At 39.6% G+C, this 16671-nt stretch overlaps 1 protein-coding gene across 1 annotated transcript; it reads left to right on the top strand.

Moving 5' to 3' along the window:
• Positions 1-288: 288 nt before the first annotated feature.
• On the top strand, positions 289-8879 carry LOC139729060 (elongation factor 1-alpha 2-like). Its single transcript, XM_071639987.1, has 6 exons — positions 289-432; positions 2374-2553; positions 4274-4564; positions 6430-6580; positions 7611-7867; positions 8523-8879. The coding sequence occupies exons 1-6, from the start codon at positions 289-291 to the stop codon at positions 8877-8879; spliced, it is 1380 nt and encodes a 459-aa protein (XP_071496088.1).
• Positions 8880-16671: the final 7792 nt, after the last annotated feature.

Here is a 16671-nt window from a genome sequence, read left to right on the forward strand (position 1 = left end):
TTTCCTTCAAACAAATACAGTGAAATTCTGGTCAGCAGCCTTTATTTTAAGAGTATTGCGATATTAATATCAGTAGCAAAAATAGTACTGAAAACCAAGGGGAACTACTCCACTGTGGTTATGAGAGTGATTTGGTACAAAATAAAAAAATGATATTTGGCTCTTAAATATTCCATGTTTGAAATGTTATCAGCTGCTGGAAAAAAAAATGTTCTCTTTCCAACACAATATTAGTTGCGCTATCAGAGAGAACCAAGTTGACCCTCCATTCGAAGACCAGTCAACATCATGCCCAAGGATAAGAAACATATCAACATCGTCGTCGTCGGCCATGTCGACTCCGGGAAGTCGACCACGACCGGCCACCTAATCTACAAGTGTGGCGGCATCGACAAACGAGCCATTGAGAAATTCGAAAAAGAGGCGGCAGAAGTAAGTTTATCTCGTCCCTTCGTTTGATTTGTTTATGCGCTGTTATGCCATTCCTCATTATTCAGTAATAAAGGGCAGACATATTTTTTTAAATGCGCTTTAGAAATCTTTTACACAGATAGTGATGTCCTGTATATACATGGCAGTATAACAGCGTCACTGATAGGTCTGTCAACATTTCTCTTTTCATTTCATTGACGTAATTGAAATAATCACCCCATGTATACGTGAATTCAATGAATATATATAATCCTAGGTCTATTAATGAAACTTACACTGCAAAGAAATGAAATAAAATAAAATACAAAAATCGGGTGTTAATATGAAGCACCGAACTGGTGTTGAATTTCCGGTGCTCATTTCTGGTGTTAATTAACACCTCCGGTTTGGTGGTTTTGAACTTCAACAAGACGAACAAAAACTTCCCGATATTAAGTGTTTGATTTTTGAAAAAAAAGTTGTAAACACATTTACACCACAGTAACACTATAGTTGGTGATATACCAACTTGATTGGTGATATAGCTTGTGATATACCATTGACATTAACACCAGCAGTATCCAATTAAGACCATGTTGTGTCACTGTTGAATTAACACCAGCACAGTGTCAAAATATCACCAGCTACAGTGTCAAATGAATACCACGAAGTGCCAGGTGAACGCTTTTAAACACCATCACAACGTACTTTCTACACCTGTCGGTGTGGTCCTCTATTGACACTTAATCGGTACTAGATTTAACACATTATGGTGTTAGCATCACCCTTTTTGCAGTGTTCACAATCTAGTCAAAGTAATGATTGTTTGTTTTATTAAGTTCATAGAATAATTTGTTTCAAAGCAGGATTTTGTTTTATAGTTATACAGTGTACATTATCTATGCACATAACCTGGATCGGATAAGCTTGTAACCATGATGGAGATTTCATAGGCATACTTCCATAGTGTATAGTGAACAACGCTTTATAGGAAAATCCAGTCCAAATATAAGTTAGTTTGATAAGATGAAATAAAACATTACGAGTTCAACTGTAAAATTTTGATCGAAATCGGGTGATAGATAAGGAAGTTATAATATTTTGGAATTTCTCTGATTTTTTAGAAAATAGTTCTTAAAATAATGATCAATATGAATATACAAATGGCAAAGTGAGCATGTCATGCCCTCACAACTTGCTGTACAGTTTGTACCAGACAATTTTGGAATATCCAGTTGTTCAAATCCTGATATATCTAACTGATCGCTATTCTGAAGTTATTCAACCAGGAATAACATCATGTTTTAGACTTTAATGACAGAAACATTGAATTTTCGTCATTTTCTGTACCACGATCAATGGAAAACTGTGAGGTTATGACATGGTCAGCTCACTCATTTGCATATTCGTATCCACTGTACAAGAACTGTTTCGCAGAAATAAGCAAAATTTCATAACTTCCTTATTTTACATCCGATTTCGGTCAAATCTTTTATTTTTTGAATTCGTAAGATTTTAGACTTTTTTTATCAGACTTATATTTGGACTGAATTTCCCCTTTAATAATGGCAACCTGACTTCATGTTTTCTGTCATGCTGCACTGGTAAACACTATTGTATACTTGGGCACCCATCCCGCTTCATCATGAATATTCATCATCTACATGTATCCGTAATACCGTGGAAATACATGATTTTTACATTTCCCGGCAGCGTTTTTACATTTCCCGGCAAAAGTGAACATTTTTCCATCTCCGGGCGAGACGTTTTTACATTCCCCATTGATGGAAATTTCCGAGATTTTTACTTTCCCTGTCGATACGTTTTTGCATTCTAGGGCACCTATCCAGCGTTCTGCCATTCTAGTACAGTATCTTACTGCCTGATGAATATTCATGATGAAGCGGGACGGGTGCCCAAATAGTGCTTACCTGCTGCACTGCATTGTTCGCTTACCCACAGATGGGAAAGGGGTCCTTCAAGTACGCCTGGGTGTTGGACAAGCTGAAGGCTGAGCGTGAGCGTGGTATCACCATCGACATCGCTCTCTGGAAATTCGAGACCACCCATTATGAGATTACCGTCATCGACGCCCCCGGCCACCGCGACTTCATCAAGAACATGATCACAGGAACCTCACAGGTCGACAGCAATGCTTTCTCATAAGTTATAATCAAAGCCTCATGCCAAAAATGGATGTTTATAATAAATGGATATTTGCATAACAGTTGTAATGATAATAACCAAAATAACATCGCTCATAAAGATGATGATGATGATAATAACAATGATAGTACATTGTATATGGTAGTTATAATAATAATGATAATAATGACAATAATCATAATAATGATAATAATAATAATGATAATAACGATAATAATAATGATTATGATAATAGTTTTGCTTTGAATAATCCAGGAAGGCCTGTGCAGACCACCACCCCCCCCCCCCCCCACTCTCATTATTACCCCAGAATTACCAGGTTATAGTCATTTTTACATCTGGGTCAAAAGAAACTCGTGGGTAAAAATATTTTGGCCCTTAAAGGAAACCCAAACCGATAGAGAGATGTGGATTGAGTGAGAGCAGCAACATTAGTAGTACACATCAGTGAAAGTTTGAGGAAAATCGGACAATTGATGCAAAAGTTATGAATTTTCAAAGTTTTGGTGTTGAAAACACTGGATGAGGAGACTACTAGAGGTTATGACGCCTTCTGTGAAAAACAATAGATATAAGAAAACATAAATGTAATTCCACAAAAAAAATCGCTTTTCTAGCATATAGGAAAGAGCACTTTACTAACCGCTTTCAGAAAGCAATGGGAATGATTGCTTTCCTTCACATAGATTATGTCAGTATCAAGTTGATGGAATGTGTTATTTTCATGAAAAGGGAATTTTGTGAATTTCCCATTATATCTTCTTTATATTGTTGAGGTTTATTATTATTGTTATTATTGTTTTGGCTTGGAGGACGAATAAGCACTTAGCTGGAGCTCAGAACCACTGGAGTCAAGAGTCAAGAGTCTACTCAACAGAATGCCACCCCCCCCCCAAAAAAAAAAATGAAGCTGCATAATAATATCTTTAGTTTTGTGCGGTTGTCTCTTGTTGGTTGAGGGGACTAAAAGAAATACTCGTCTTCAAAAGTATGCCTTTACGCCGATACAGTTGGTGTTTCACACAATCGTTAGTTTTGCGTGTTCAATCTTTGCATTGTAACTGAAAGAATAAGCCTTCTGTGAAAACCACAATATCCTTCAAAGATTCATAACACAGGACGCTTATCCTCGGTCGTGATTAACTCTTTATGTGCCGTGGTGTAAACTCCCTGTGTGCCACCTTATTTTGAGATTGCAACGTAGTCATGCTTTGGGAAGACATTTACTGACAAATCCATTAGGGAACATCCCTTTTATGGTCATTTACCACATTAAATGCACACTATATGTGACAAGAATGGAATTGTGAGAAACGCCTTCATTGTACTGTGCCATTGAATTTGGCGATTTATCGATCGGTTTGGGAGGGTTTGTGAATTTGAGCTGAATATACGAAAATGACATGCCGTCCACTGAGTCGGATGGGCGAACGTGGTACATAAAGAGTTAAAGAGAAAATGCACCCTAAATACAAATATACTTCAATAGAAAGAAAAGAAAAGGAATATTCCTACAGAAGGTTTCAAAATTCAAAAAATTTCAAAAAAAAAATCAATTTTTCAACACTAATTGACAAACTTAACTGAATTTATGTCACCTCCGTCGTGATGTGAAATACTATGAAAATTGTCTGGAATGTCCATTTAATGGCGTGGGTCCCATTCCTCTATATACTTAATTCGCTCCATAATACAGGCGGATTGCGCGGTGTTGATTGTCGCCGCCGGGAAAGGAGAATTTGAAGCCGGCATCTCCAAAGAGGGCCAGACTAGAGAGCACGCCCTCTTGTGTTACACTCTTGGAGTGAAGCAGCTCATCGTCGGCGTGAACAAGATGGACGCAGCGGAATACGATGAAAAGCGCTTCAACGAAATCGTGAAGGAGGTGGGAGCTTACGTCAAGAAGGTCGGCTACAATCCAAAAGCTGTCGCTTTCATTCCCATCTCTGGCTGGACAGGCGATAACATGTTGGAGCCGTCAGAAAAAGTAATTCTTCGGCACTGTTTGGTATTTCGTATCCTCTTATAAAATATTAGTGGAAAAGTGAGCAAAGAATTCTTTAACGAAGTTGCTTGTCAACAAGTCGGAACTTCATTGCAAGGGGTCCTACTTGTCGTTAGTTTCTCTGATATTGATAACATAAATCTGTGGGAAGAATTATTCGGCCGTGATCTGGCAAAACTATATATCTCGTGTGAAGCGATTTCGAGATACTAAGGTTTTAAGTTAAAAACGCCTGCCGTGTAACATAGAGTGATTTACAGAACTTAGAATTGTGTTCCATAACAAAAAGAAAACTTTTATATTCTATCTAACTCAAAATACATGCTCACTGCCACATGTTTAAATCTCATCGACATACTCATAATTTGCGCAGTTCTAAGGACACTCTTCTTTTACAGATTCCAACATGTAAAACAAAAGTAACATTGGGAGACAGAGCATTTGCCTGTGCAGCTCCCAAACTCTGGAATGATCTATAACCATTAGAAGTCCGGAAATCTCCAACAGTAGCAGTCTTTAAATCACGACTCAAAACACATCTTTTCACTTCACTTTTCGTTATTATCAAGCACATCAGAAGCTTTTGCAGCGCAGAAGAATATATGTCTATAGGTTTTGCGCTGTATAAATTGATATATTATTATCATTATTATTTAAGTTTATTCCAAAATACGTAGTTCTGCCCGATCATGAAAATCCCATAGATTGTGTACAAATACTACACGCGCGTATGGATCAGAACTTGAGATACGTAGTTCAGCAAGCCGCACAAGCTGCCTCAATGAAGGAGTACGATCAGGCAAAATTAGTTCTGCCAGCTCAATGACGTCATAAATTTGCATCCCACAAATTGGACAGGTATTACTGACCTTGCAATAGTCAGTAAAATTCTATTTTTTTTTTTTTTGGGGGGGGGGGGGGGGTAAGATTTTGTCTCCACATTGGGAAAGGGTCACACTAAGACTATCAACGCCATGATTATGCAAAGTTTTTTTTTTCTTCCAGTCTACATCATTGTCATAACTGTAGAAATGTATTGATCTAAATGTTCTTTATTATCATTTGCCAGTAAAATGACGAAAAACCTGATATAAACAAAGCTTCTGACTCCTAAGCTGTCTTACTATTTGCCGTTATTACTGAATTTATCAAGACAGTGTATCAACACGATTTGAGGACGAGGATTATAGTGATCACTCACTCAAAGTTTTGAGATCCCTGGCTTATGTCCACTATGGTCATGATAGTAACAAACAAACAAAAAACTAAAAACGCATTTTTTTTTTTAAATTCCGGTGGCAGGTATAAGCAATTCGCATGGTCGAGTATACGTCACTTCCGGTATTAATAGCTGGAGTGGTAACAGCTCGCCTGTATAAATCGGCAGTAGATGTGTGCGGAGCTGTAGTGTGTATCAGTATCCCTCTACGATGTTTTTTCTGTAATTTATCAATAACATTTCACGTGATTATTAGGAATGTTAAGATGAACAACATCTGATACAGTGTAATTTCAAGTAATTTCACAGCCACTTAAGGAAGAAAAAGTAGATAATTTCGTCTAGAAAAATACGCCGATCGTGGGCATGTTTTGACTCAACATGCTCAAGCCTCCGCTAGATACAGTTAGTATCCGGATGTCCGACCATGAGAATACGTGCATATTTTCACTGGCTTGGTAAAAAAAAAAAATCCTTCGACATGCACCCTTACTACGTCTGACCAATAAGGTGGCAGAAAGACTCGGAGAACATAACACACTTCTTTGCGTTCCTATTTGCCAATCAGTTCTGCATTACCATTCGATTTCACCGGCATTACATTATTTTTTTTTATATCTCTATGTAGATGCCATGGTTCAAGGGATGGAACGTTGAACGCAAAACGGGCAACGCCAGTGGAAAGACGCTCTTCGAGTGTCTGGATGCCATCCAGGAGCCTGTTCGGCCCACTGAAAAACCTCTCCGCTTGCCCCTACAGGATGTCTACAAGATTGGTGGTATGTCGAGCTCTTGAATTGTTGTTGTTGTTGTTTTCCTGTTTGTGCCCTTTGTTTTCTCCTCTATGTGAATCTGTATATATGCGTATGGTGTCTAGGTCCCTGTGAATGTTGGGTAAACCCGACAATAACACTATTTTTTTTAGCGAATAGATATGCCCAAGGGCAGCCGTGGAGGGGGGGGGGGGGAGGGTTTCCTCGCACCCAGAGATTATTATACGACATTTACAGCGACTTTCCCTTTGCCTTTTTTTTTTCAGTCCCAAGAAATCCTTCAAAATGCTTACTGCTGGACGGAATTACAGGTTGTGCAAATAATTATCAAAATCTGAAAATTACACTGAAACATGAAGTGCACAAACTTCGATTTCCAACATTCTTTAAAATCTTTTTTTTTTTTTTTTTTTTTTTTGCTAGGATTTCCCCGGTGTTTGTATGGCAACGATAAGAATTATCCTGTCAGAAAAATGCATATGCAAAAAGAAATTGGTTATTGCAGTTAGCTTATACAGTATATTATGTCTCCATAAGCTGGTCTCCCTTGAAAACTTGTCCGAAAAGAGATGTACCCAGAGGAAAACGATATTTGTCAGTTATTCCAATCTAAAGGGAACGTACATCGTTTTCCTAAGAGTTTTACGCTCTCTTTTACCCAATATGTCTATTGTTGGATTACCAGCTAGGAGCATTACAAAGTGACAGGAATATGACGGAAGACTTTTGTTTTTGCAAATATTATACATATTCACTTTTGAGTTCCACTTGGGCTCCAGACTCACTGAAAACGAAAGATGCCTATAATGATTGTGTACAGCGTGTTAGGCGTGCTGTACATTGAATTGACAGTACGAACTATTTCATACGGAAAAAACCGAAATGTAGGCCCAAAGAGGAAGATCATGGCGTCGGGTGCCTGTGCATTGGCCGTTAACGCAATACAATTTGTACTGCGTTAACGGCCAATGCACAGGCACCCGACGATGGTTTGAATTCATTCAAGGGATTGAATTGCTTTGCCTTCACTTTACAGGTATCGGAACCGTCCCAGTTGGCCGTGTTGAGACGGGTATACTAAAGCCAGGAGTCGTTGCCACGTTCGCACCGGTCAATGTCACCACCGAAGTGAAGTCCGTGGAGATGCACCATACGGCAGTTGAAGAGGCTAAACCCGGCGACAATGTGGGCTTCAACGTCAAGAACGTGTCCGTTAAAGAACTGAAACGTGGCTACGTGGCAGGCGATTCAAAGAATGACCCGCCTAGAGCTGCTAAGTCCTTCAGATCACAGGTAAAACACCAACCATCATGGACTGATTTGATTTGATTGATTTGAATTTACATGTATTTCCACTTCTACGCAAGTTCACCTTTTATATATTCTTGCAGAGCGAAGAGGAAATAGCAAACTTAAGAGCCTTGAAAGGGACATTGTTTCCATTTTGTATGTTCGATCACACCGACTACCCATAAGTCTGCAGAAAAATTGACCAGCCATTTTTAAAAGGTACATTGTAGATCAAAATGCGAAAAGTGGTCCCAAATTTGGTGACGGCCCCAAAGGGGTTCAATCCTGAATATGGCATTAACAAATTTGGAGGTAAATTCATTAATGTATTTACGTAGTGTTTTCTTATTGTTTTGTAGATTTTTCTGGTAAAAGATTTTCTAGTTTTGGGCACAAAAAAGGGGGGGGGGGGGAGGTGGGGAAGTGGGGCGAGACATTGTACACCAACTTGGCCATACGTTTTCAAATAGTTGAAATCGTAAAAATTGACTGGGGTGAGGTAAAAACGGAATAAAGGAATAAACCAATGGCAAATTATACAAGTGTGTATTCGCTTTTTCTTGCATCAACCAGACTGGTTTCGTAAGAAACGTTCACCCCGTAATCTCAGCTTTCATTGATAATTGACTGCATCCATATCATTTATTTTCTGGTACAGGTCATTGTGATGAACCATCCTGGTGAAATCCACGCAGGCTATTCGCCTGTGCTCGACTGCCACACAGCCCACATCGCCTGCAAATTTGAGACTCTTCATGAGAAGCTTGACCGGCGATCGGGAAAGAAGCTGGAGGATAACCCAAAGGCGGTCAAGAGTGGCGATGCCTGCATCGTTAATCTCGTTCCTTCCAAGCCGATGTGCGTGGAGTCCTTCACTGAGTTCCCACCCCTGGGACGTTTCGCCGTCCGCGACATGAAGCAGACGGTGGCGGTAGGCGTGATCAAGTCTGTGGATAAAGTTGAAGCAGGCGGAGGCAAGGTTACCAAGTCTGCTCAGAAGGCTAAGAAGAAATAACTTCGTCGCACTCTACAATCCCAAGGCAACACAACCTTCTCGTATCTGAGGTCCTCCGACAACTGTTTCTTTCCACAATCAGATCTTTTGTACCCATGTAAGGGTCATCATCCATGATAACTTCAATAGATAGCCGGAACAGATTCTTGTGACCCCAGCAACCATTTATAGGATATGATTTTTTTTTTCAGTGTTTCCAAAGGCCCCGATAGTCTTTGGCCATCCCGCATATCAAGGCGATAAGATGTCAAACACCTGAAGGCCTTCAAGGACACGCCGGGTATTTACTCCAATCATGCGTTCGTCCATTTCCCACTCCGTTGAGGATAGTCTGCCCATAGGTTCCGGGGAAAAAAGAACTCCTTGACTAGTAAAAAAACAAATATCCTCATATGCTGTACCGATGTAACTTTCCTGACAGGTGAATACCCCTGTTTGCTATAAGGAGGGACACCACAAGAGTATCAACTTGCAACGAACAAACCCGCACACCATGAGTCACCTGCGAACAGACGACGACGGAACTTGAAGACACCATATTACTTTTGGGGTGGAGATTTGTAGTCGTAAATGAACGCCGGAAATGATGCCGACACAAGCCAGATAACAACAAAGGTGATGCCTCCTTCCTATTTCTCCGCTTAGGACCAGCTCTCACCAAATGCTATGACTGATTTATCGGTTTAGTGTGAAAGGTTTAATACGGGGATGTTACGACGATTCATGGATGAATAAGGGTCTACAGAGGTTCCACATTGTTTACACAAAATCTCTCATTGTTGCACAGACGTCCATATCCTAGAACCATCTGATCCATCGTATCAAGATTTGTGAGTTACGCTATGCCGATAGAGTTACCCAAATAACCCCGAAGTCAAGTTTTAGGAGTATACGTGGATAATATTCGGCACACAAACCATGGATTGCAAGAATCCGTAGTGCAACTTGGGAGCCCAGGTCTAATCTCACTACCAAGCCTCAATTATTACGTCGTTTCACGTTTAGTCAAGTTGGGCTCAGTACGTATGTAACATTTTATATTCAGCTTCCTGATACGCCTTTCAGGCGCAAGGGGGTATGATATTGAATCTCATTCCCATTTCAGTCGCGCATGGATCCGTAAGTCCTTACTTCATGCTGCTAATCCTCGCAGATTTTGTAATATCAACTGCGGCCAGACAGCAAAGTACACACATCCAATTCCAGCCAGTTTTCCCAGGTTTCCGTACTCCACTGTTATACTCACCTTAACCAAATTTATACCTGCTAATTTAGATAATGAAGGGACAAGACAAAAGACTGTACATATAATTGAGGCATAGAACAATCAAAACGGTACGGCCAAATACAGCTACATTGATGATACAGACAAATTATATGTTTTAATATTTATAGATTTGTTTGTTGTGCAGTTCAAGGCAGAAAAACGCATGTCCTCCTCTAGGAACGCTTGGTTGTACTTGAGGGGTCAAAGGGAACAATTCCACAGATTCCTATTCGTTTACCGGGGACTGAACGTTGTAGATACAGTAGTGTGTATGTGCCCATGTTAAGTCACCGATACACAATGAAACACAATTCGCGTGAACACATGAATCACAACGAAATGTGTTTCTGTGTTGGCGGTTTTTTGTATCATTCTATTATCTCAAAAGTGGAAAAGCACCTCGTGTATATGTGCTTTGCTCATAGCTCAAATCAATGTAATGTTCAAAAACTTCAGACGGAATACATGCCTTGGCTTAAATAAAGGTGGAACAATCCTAACTTCCCAACTTGTATGAGATGTGTTGCCTGTATTTCAAATGATTTTTAGTAAAACCAAATAACCACTTCACATTTCTACAAAGGAAGGCTTCTATGATGGGAAGAACGAAAAACAAAACAAAACCAAACACGTGACTTGCTCTGGTTGTGATACTGTATCTTGTTATGATGCGCCAGGCAAGTTTGGGTAGATCGCTGCATGGAACACATCCGCTGTGCACGAGATAACATTTGCAGGGACGGGAGAGTGTGGTGTGGTGCGGATAAGTGTGCAAATTCGGACTATACGGTTTTTAGAAATCTTGCTGAAATGTCGTATGTGCACACCCATGCGCATCCCTCCACTAGTCTTCTTCTTGAGGTTTTTCACGATACAGCGTGACATAAGAATAAACATAAGCATAAGAGAAATTTCCGCCGGGAAGGTTAGATAACCAAAAGATGGCAAACCCTGGAATAGCGGGAGCCAACGATTCAAGTCATGGTGGTGGTGGTGGGGGGAGGGGTGAGTGCTTGCTTCTCAAGTTGGTGGTTCTTAGGATGTGATGGCACCACGTAATGGCACCAACACATCGTCACTCTATCAGAGGCAGACGTCCGAACATACCCAAAGATCACCGACCAACACGTCTGTCGTACACACGCCTTTATGGTGACGATTCGTCAGTGCCCAGTCTGTGCTACCTTGTATCTGCGTTATAGGTAAGTAATTCAACTTTACTGTACATGTAGTGTCATTATGATGCAGTACACTGTATATATCCTGACCTTGTGTGTACATGTAAGTGCCGAGCCAGTTAACAAACTTTGTTGGAGGTGTAGTGGCTGATGTCATTTTCAAAATCTGGGAAATAGTACAGTCTTGTCGTGTACATGTATATACAATTGAATATATAACGAAGAATCAAGAAATAAACCAGTAATGCATCATTTCGCCAATATATAAGAAAGAATGAGTTTATTGAGTTTATTCATTCATTCTTTTTTATATAATGGCGAAATAACGCATTACTGGTTTATTTCTTGATACTTCGTTATATTGGAGCCAATACGTGAATTAATTCGCAACATGTTTGGACCTAGACCAATTATATATATATATATATATATATATATATATATATATATAAGAGAGAGAGAGAGAGAGAGAGAGAGAGAGAGAGCTTCGGAGATTGGTGATATTCGACGAATTGGATGAAGACCAGTATGAAAACTGAACAGTGAGTCAAACATGAAGACAAATACATACGTGTATCTCAACAGGAGCTTGGAAGCTCCTGCCTCTGTGTAATACACAAGGGGCATAAGAAGGTCCATTACAACTTGACATTTTATTCCTTAAAAAAAAAGAAGAAAAGAAGAAAAGACCTATCTGTCATCACATCCTCACGACTTTATTTCCAATTGTTAAAATCCGGTTTACTCCACTGATTGCGATTAAAGGGATGGTCCAGTATTGGTGGAGACGAGATTTTGGCTTTAACCATTTTGCGAGATACCAAGGAAAACACTTGTGAGATACATAGTACAGAAGACACCATATTTTAACCCATTTTAACTGGGCTATTTGAAACCAAGTTTTGACTGAGGGGGGGGGGGGGTCAGTTTGACCCCCCCCCCCCCCCCCCCCCCACCACTTCTGATCTCGGCCACGGATCGCGCGATCGCCGCAAAATTTTGCCTGAACATAAACATGCTTAGCGACTAAACGCGTTTAGAAACGCAATTCTAGTTCCGCATGAAAGCAGCCATAGAGCCGGATGTCAACTACACGATTACATGGTTGTACAATAAAAAAAAAAAAAAAAATGATTTTCTATTTTTAGTAAATCAATTATATGTATGCAAATTTACGCATGAAATCATATTTTCACCTATAACTCCATTAAAAAGACTGAAGGATTGCTAAATTTTTGTGTCAGAGTATCTCAAGACACATCGAACAATTTTCTTGTAAAAAATAGCACAATTAAAATCAGTTTCTTTTGTCGTTATTGTTTTGTTAATTTCTTACAAATTTTATTGTTTTTTCGACCTTTTGTTTTCTATTGTTTTTTGCTAAATTTGTTGCAGGCACTTTTTCCAAGCTTATCTACATTAGACTTGATTAATTTCAATAGTTAAAACTTGAAATAATCTAATTTATATCAATTTAACCAAAAAACACAATTTGCATTGGATTTGCACACGATATCACGAATTTGAGCTGTTTTCGGGTTAACATCCTTATGCAAAACATTATGTAACTTCAGAACGGTGTACCCGGACGTCGCACATTTGGTCTCAAAATATGCGGGAGACTTCAATGAAAAAAGTCATGAAACGACGCGGCAAAATATTTGCGCGTTGCGGAATTGTGGCGCGAAATGTCGGGGGGAGGTCAATTTTTTTTTTTTTTTTGTACATAACTACATATGGCCAGTTGTGAGGGAATGACATGTTCATTTTTCCATTCGCAGATTTGTCATGTAATAACCATTCAAGAACTGTTTTGTGAAAAAATAGGAAAAAAAAACTTCATAATGTCATAACGTCTTTATTTTTCATCCAATTTCGATCAAAACTATACCATTGCGTAATAGCTACATAACAAGTTGTAAAGTTGAGGGACAGGAACGTACCATCTTAAAGACTGTGTTGAACTTAGATGAGGATTCTTGAAATGTAGCAATAAGAAATTTAGGCATTTGAGATTTCTGCAATCGAAACGCTCACAATGTACTTATGCATATGAACAGAAGACGTAAATTACAGATGTGTTTTACTCTATTGATGAAAGAGTAAAAAGTGTGAGAGGAAAGTTCATAGCACCAAACCACCAGACTCGGACTCGGGACTTCTTAATGGGTCACCATGACACATGTCGGTCTTTGCATGCTGTACTACAACAACTTGGCCTACTACTACGGTCGTACATGTACTACAATATTGTCTACTTTTGTTTTTTGACTTGTTGGATTGTCCTACTCTACTCTTCCTCCTCATTGGCCCAAATTCACGAAGGTGGTACTGTACAAGTGAAACCATAGTTTTAACCATGGACAAAAACCACGGAGCGCCAAGACAAAATGACCGTTTCGTTAACGAAATGTTCATTTACACGTAGTTACAAAAATGTTGTCATTTTGTAACAAAATAATCATTTCGATGAAAGTACATTTCGTAACGAAATATTCCGTGCGACACTTGGCGCTCCATGGTTTTTGTCCTTGGTTTAATGTACTACCTTCCTGAATTTGGGCTTAAGAGATTCAAACATTTTTTCAAATCCATCGGGATGCAAAGAGATTAACGTGCGTTACTTGCATGTCACTGGATAGTGACACCTATATCGGGAAGACCTCTTTCATGTATTGCGTACACGTAGTACATGTACGAGTGTATGTACAGTACATGTATGTTGTATAGATCGCGTTTGTGAGTAACTTTGGCTCCACCTTAACCCTAATAAGACTGGGCTATTTTGGTAGCTCGAAAGACTGGGGGGGGGGGGGGGGGGCTCTCCCCCCTAAGATCTCGGCCGTGGATCGCGCGATCGCCACGGAACTTTGCACAATGGTAGTGTGCGATGTAATCTACAAGATCGTATTTTTAGATTTTAGAAAATAGTCTTCTTTTATTCTATTTTGATTAATTATGATAATTTATGCGAGAAATCAGAATCTTTCATCTAAATCAGTAAATAAAGCTCCAAAAGTGCTCATTTTTGGTATAATTATTCTTTGTGGCATTCTTAGCAAATGTACTTGAAAAAAAATCGGTATCAAAATTAATTTCTTATTTATTTTATTGTTTTATGAATTTCTTATGAATTTCTTTGTTTTTCGACCTTTTGTTTTTTTTTTTTTGTAACAAAAGTTGTCACAGACACTTTTTGAAGCATAATACTCCTAAAACAAACTAATTTTAGCCATTGAGAGTAAAAATAAGCATATTTATATCAACATTGTGAAAAAAAAAACTCAATTTGCATCGACTTTGTACACAAAATCACATTTTTTTTGCCATTTTTGGCCTCACGTGCATGTACAAAAAGTCATGTAACTTCAGAACCGTACCCCCAGGTGTTACAAATTTGGAGTCAAAATGTGCGGGAAACTCAAAAGAAAAAAGTCATGGAGCATCGCGGCGAGAGCATTGCGTGTTGCAGAGTAATCGTGCGAAATGTCGGGGGGGGGGGGGGCCTCTGAGGCCCCCCCCCCTCCCCCCAGTGCAGCATATAGGGTTAAGCCAGACATTGTGTAGACAATAGACAAGAAATGTCGAGTCTCGGTAAAGTGTATCCAATTGAATGGGATGCACCTGCTTGAAGACGTTAAAAGACTCAAATTTTCAATTGCAGAGCTACCAAGTCTCACGCATTCTGAGTGAGACTCAAGCATTTAGGGGTCGTCTCACGATTTCACGCATGGCACCCATTTTTCTCACACATCGGGCAAAGTCTGCAATTTGTGCCCATAATAAGGAGCAAAGCTCAAATTGAAGGTATATTTTCCTTTTGTCTTTCAAAATAAGTAAAAAGTACATGTAGTCACTTAAATGTGCACCTCATCGCACCATTAAGAGCTACAAATTGAAAAAGGTCCCTACCGTGGGAGGGCCACCGGGGGGGGGGGGGGGGGGGGGACCCCTCCTTCACCCTTGCTTGCGCGCACATTCGCTCGCCCGAGATGCCGAGTCATGAAATCTCACTCATAAAATTTGTTTGAACTTGGCATTCCTGCAATTGTCTCCGTGATAAACCAGTTATGAACATGTCGTCTCCCTGAAGGTGAAGCCAGTAGGCCTTTGTGCGAGTGTGTGCATGTCCATGTTGTACATGTACGTGTATATGATGTACAGTATATTCATGGATGAAAAGATACCCTGAGCATTTTAGTGTTTGTTTTCCTTGTCAATTGAAACTCAATGATAGGATGATCAAGCTTTGGTGTGACTTTCATGCATTTTGCATGACTGATGAATTTATTATTGTAACCTACTTGACCCTAACAGGCTGGGCTTTGTTGGCTATAACCCCTCCCGCCCCCCCCCCCCCCCCCCCCCAACCAAAATCTGGCCATCAGTCTCCAGATCGCAATGAAATTTGGCATACCCGAGCCATGTCATAATCTTCAAGACTATGTCTTAATTTTTTTGGGGAAAATTATCAAATTTCTCATTTTAATCAATCAATCATGCAAATAAAGCCCAACATCTAATTTTAGCTTGATAAACACATAATTAAAAGCATTGAGCTTTTCCTCTTTTTTTTTTTTGGGGGGGGGGGGGAAGGGGGGTTGGTTTATCTGTTTTTTTAAACATACACATGTATTCAAAAGTTGTAAATCATTAAAACTTCCAAGTCATTAAAATTCTTATGTATTTTAGTGTTTTGGGAAGTTATGTATTTCTTTAATTTTTCCCCTTCTTTACAATGGAAATTGTCATGGACCACTTATCTACCACAATTAGCATAAAATCAAAGTGACGAGTAGTGAAGGATTTTATGAGTTTCAGGACAAAGCATCGTTTTCCATAGACAATGTACACAAAATTGTGCGCGCTTTGGGGTGACATGCAGTTACAAAAATGGGCGTGGCTTCGTAAAAGTACACGCTGACATTGCAAATTTAGTCTAAAAAGATGCGCTAGATTTGAACAAAGAAAGTGAGAAGTCTCATGACAAGTAATTCTTGCGTTACAGAATTTTTGTGCGAAATATTGAGGGGGGAGGCAGATTCCGCCCGCCCTCCTCGTAGCCTTTTAAGAATCTCCGCCGATATTCTGGAGTTCTTCTTCCTATGTTTCTTAACCCTATACATGTACAGCGTATAAGCTTGGGCTATTTTGAAATTGTATAGGTTGGGGGGGGGGGGGGGTTAGAGTTATTTGCTTAGGGTTAGGCTGTATTTGCGTTGAATGTTCACTTTCCTTGAACTAGGTTTGACGGGATGCATGGCTATATTGTCTAAGAGTGAGAAATTGGTTGGTATGGCCCAACATGGTGACAAAATGATCATACGCTGGTTAGCATGAAAGTATT

This window comes from Diadema antillarum, unplaced genomic scaffold, assembly GCF_040938485.1.
Source record: "Diadema antillarum isolate AM-2024a unplaced genomic scaffold, OU_Dant_1.0 seq00000217_RagTag, whole genome shotgun sequence".
Taxonomy (NCBI): Eukaryota; Metazoa; Echinodermata; class Echinoidea; order Diadematoida; family Diadematidae; genus Diadema; species Diadema antillarum.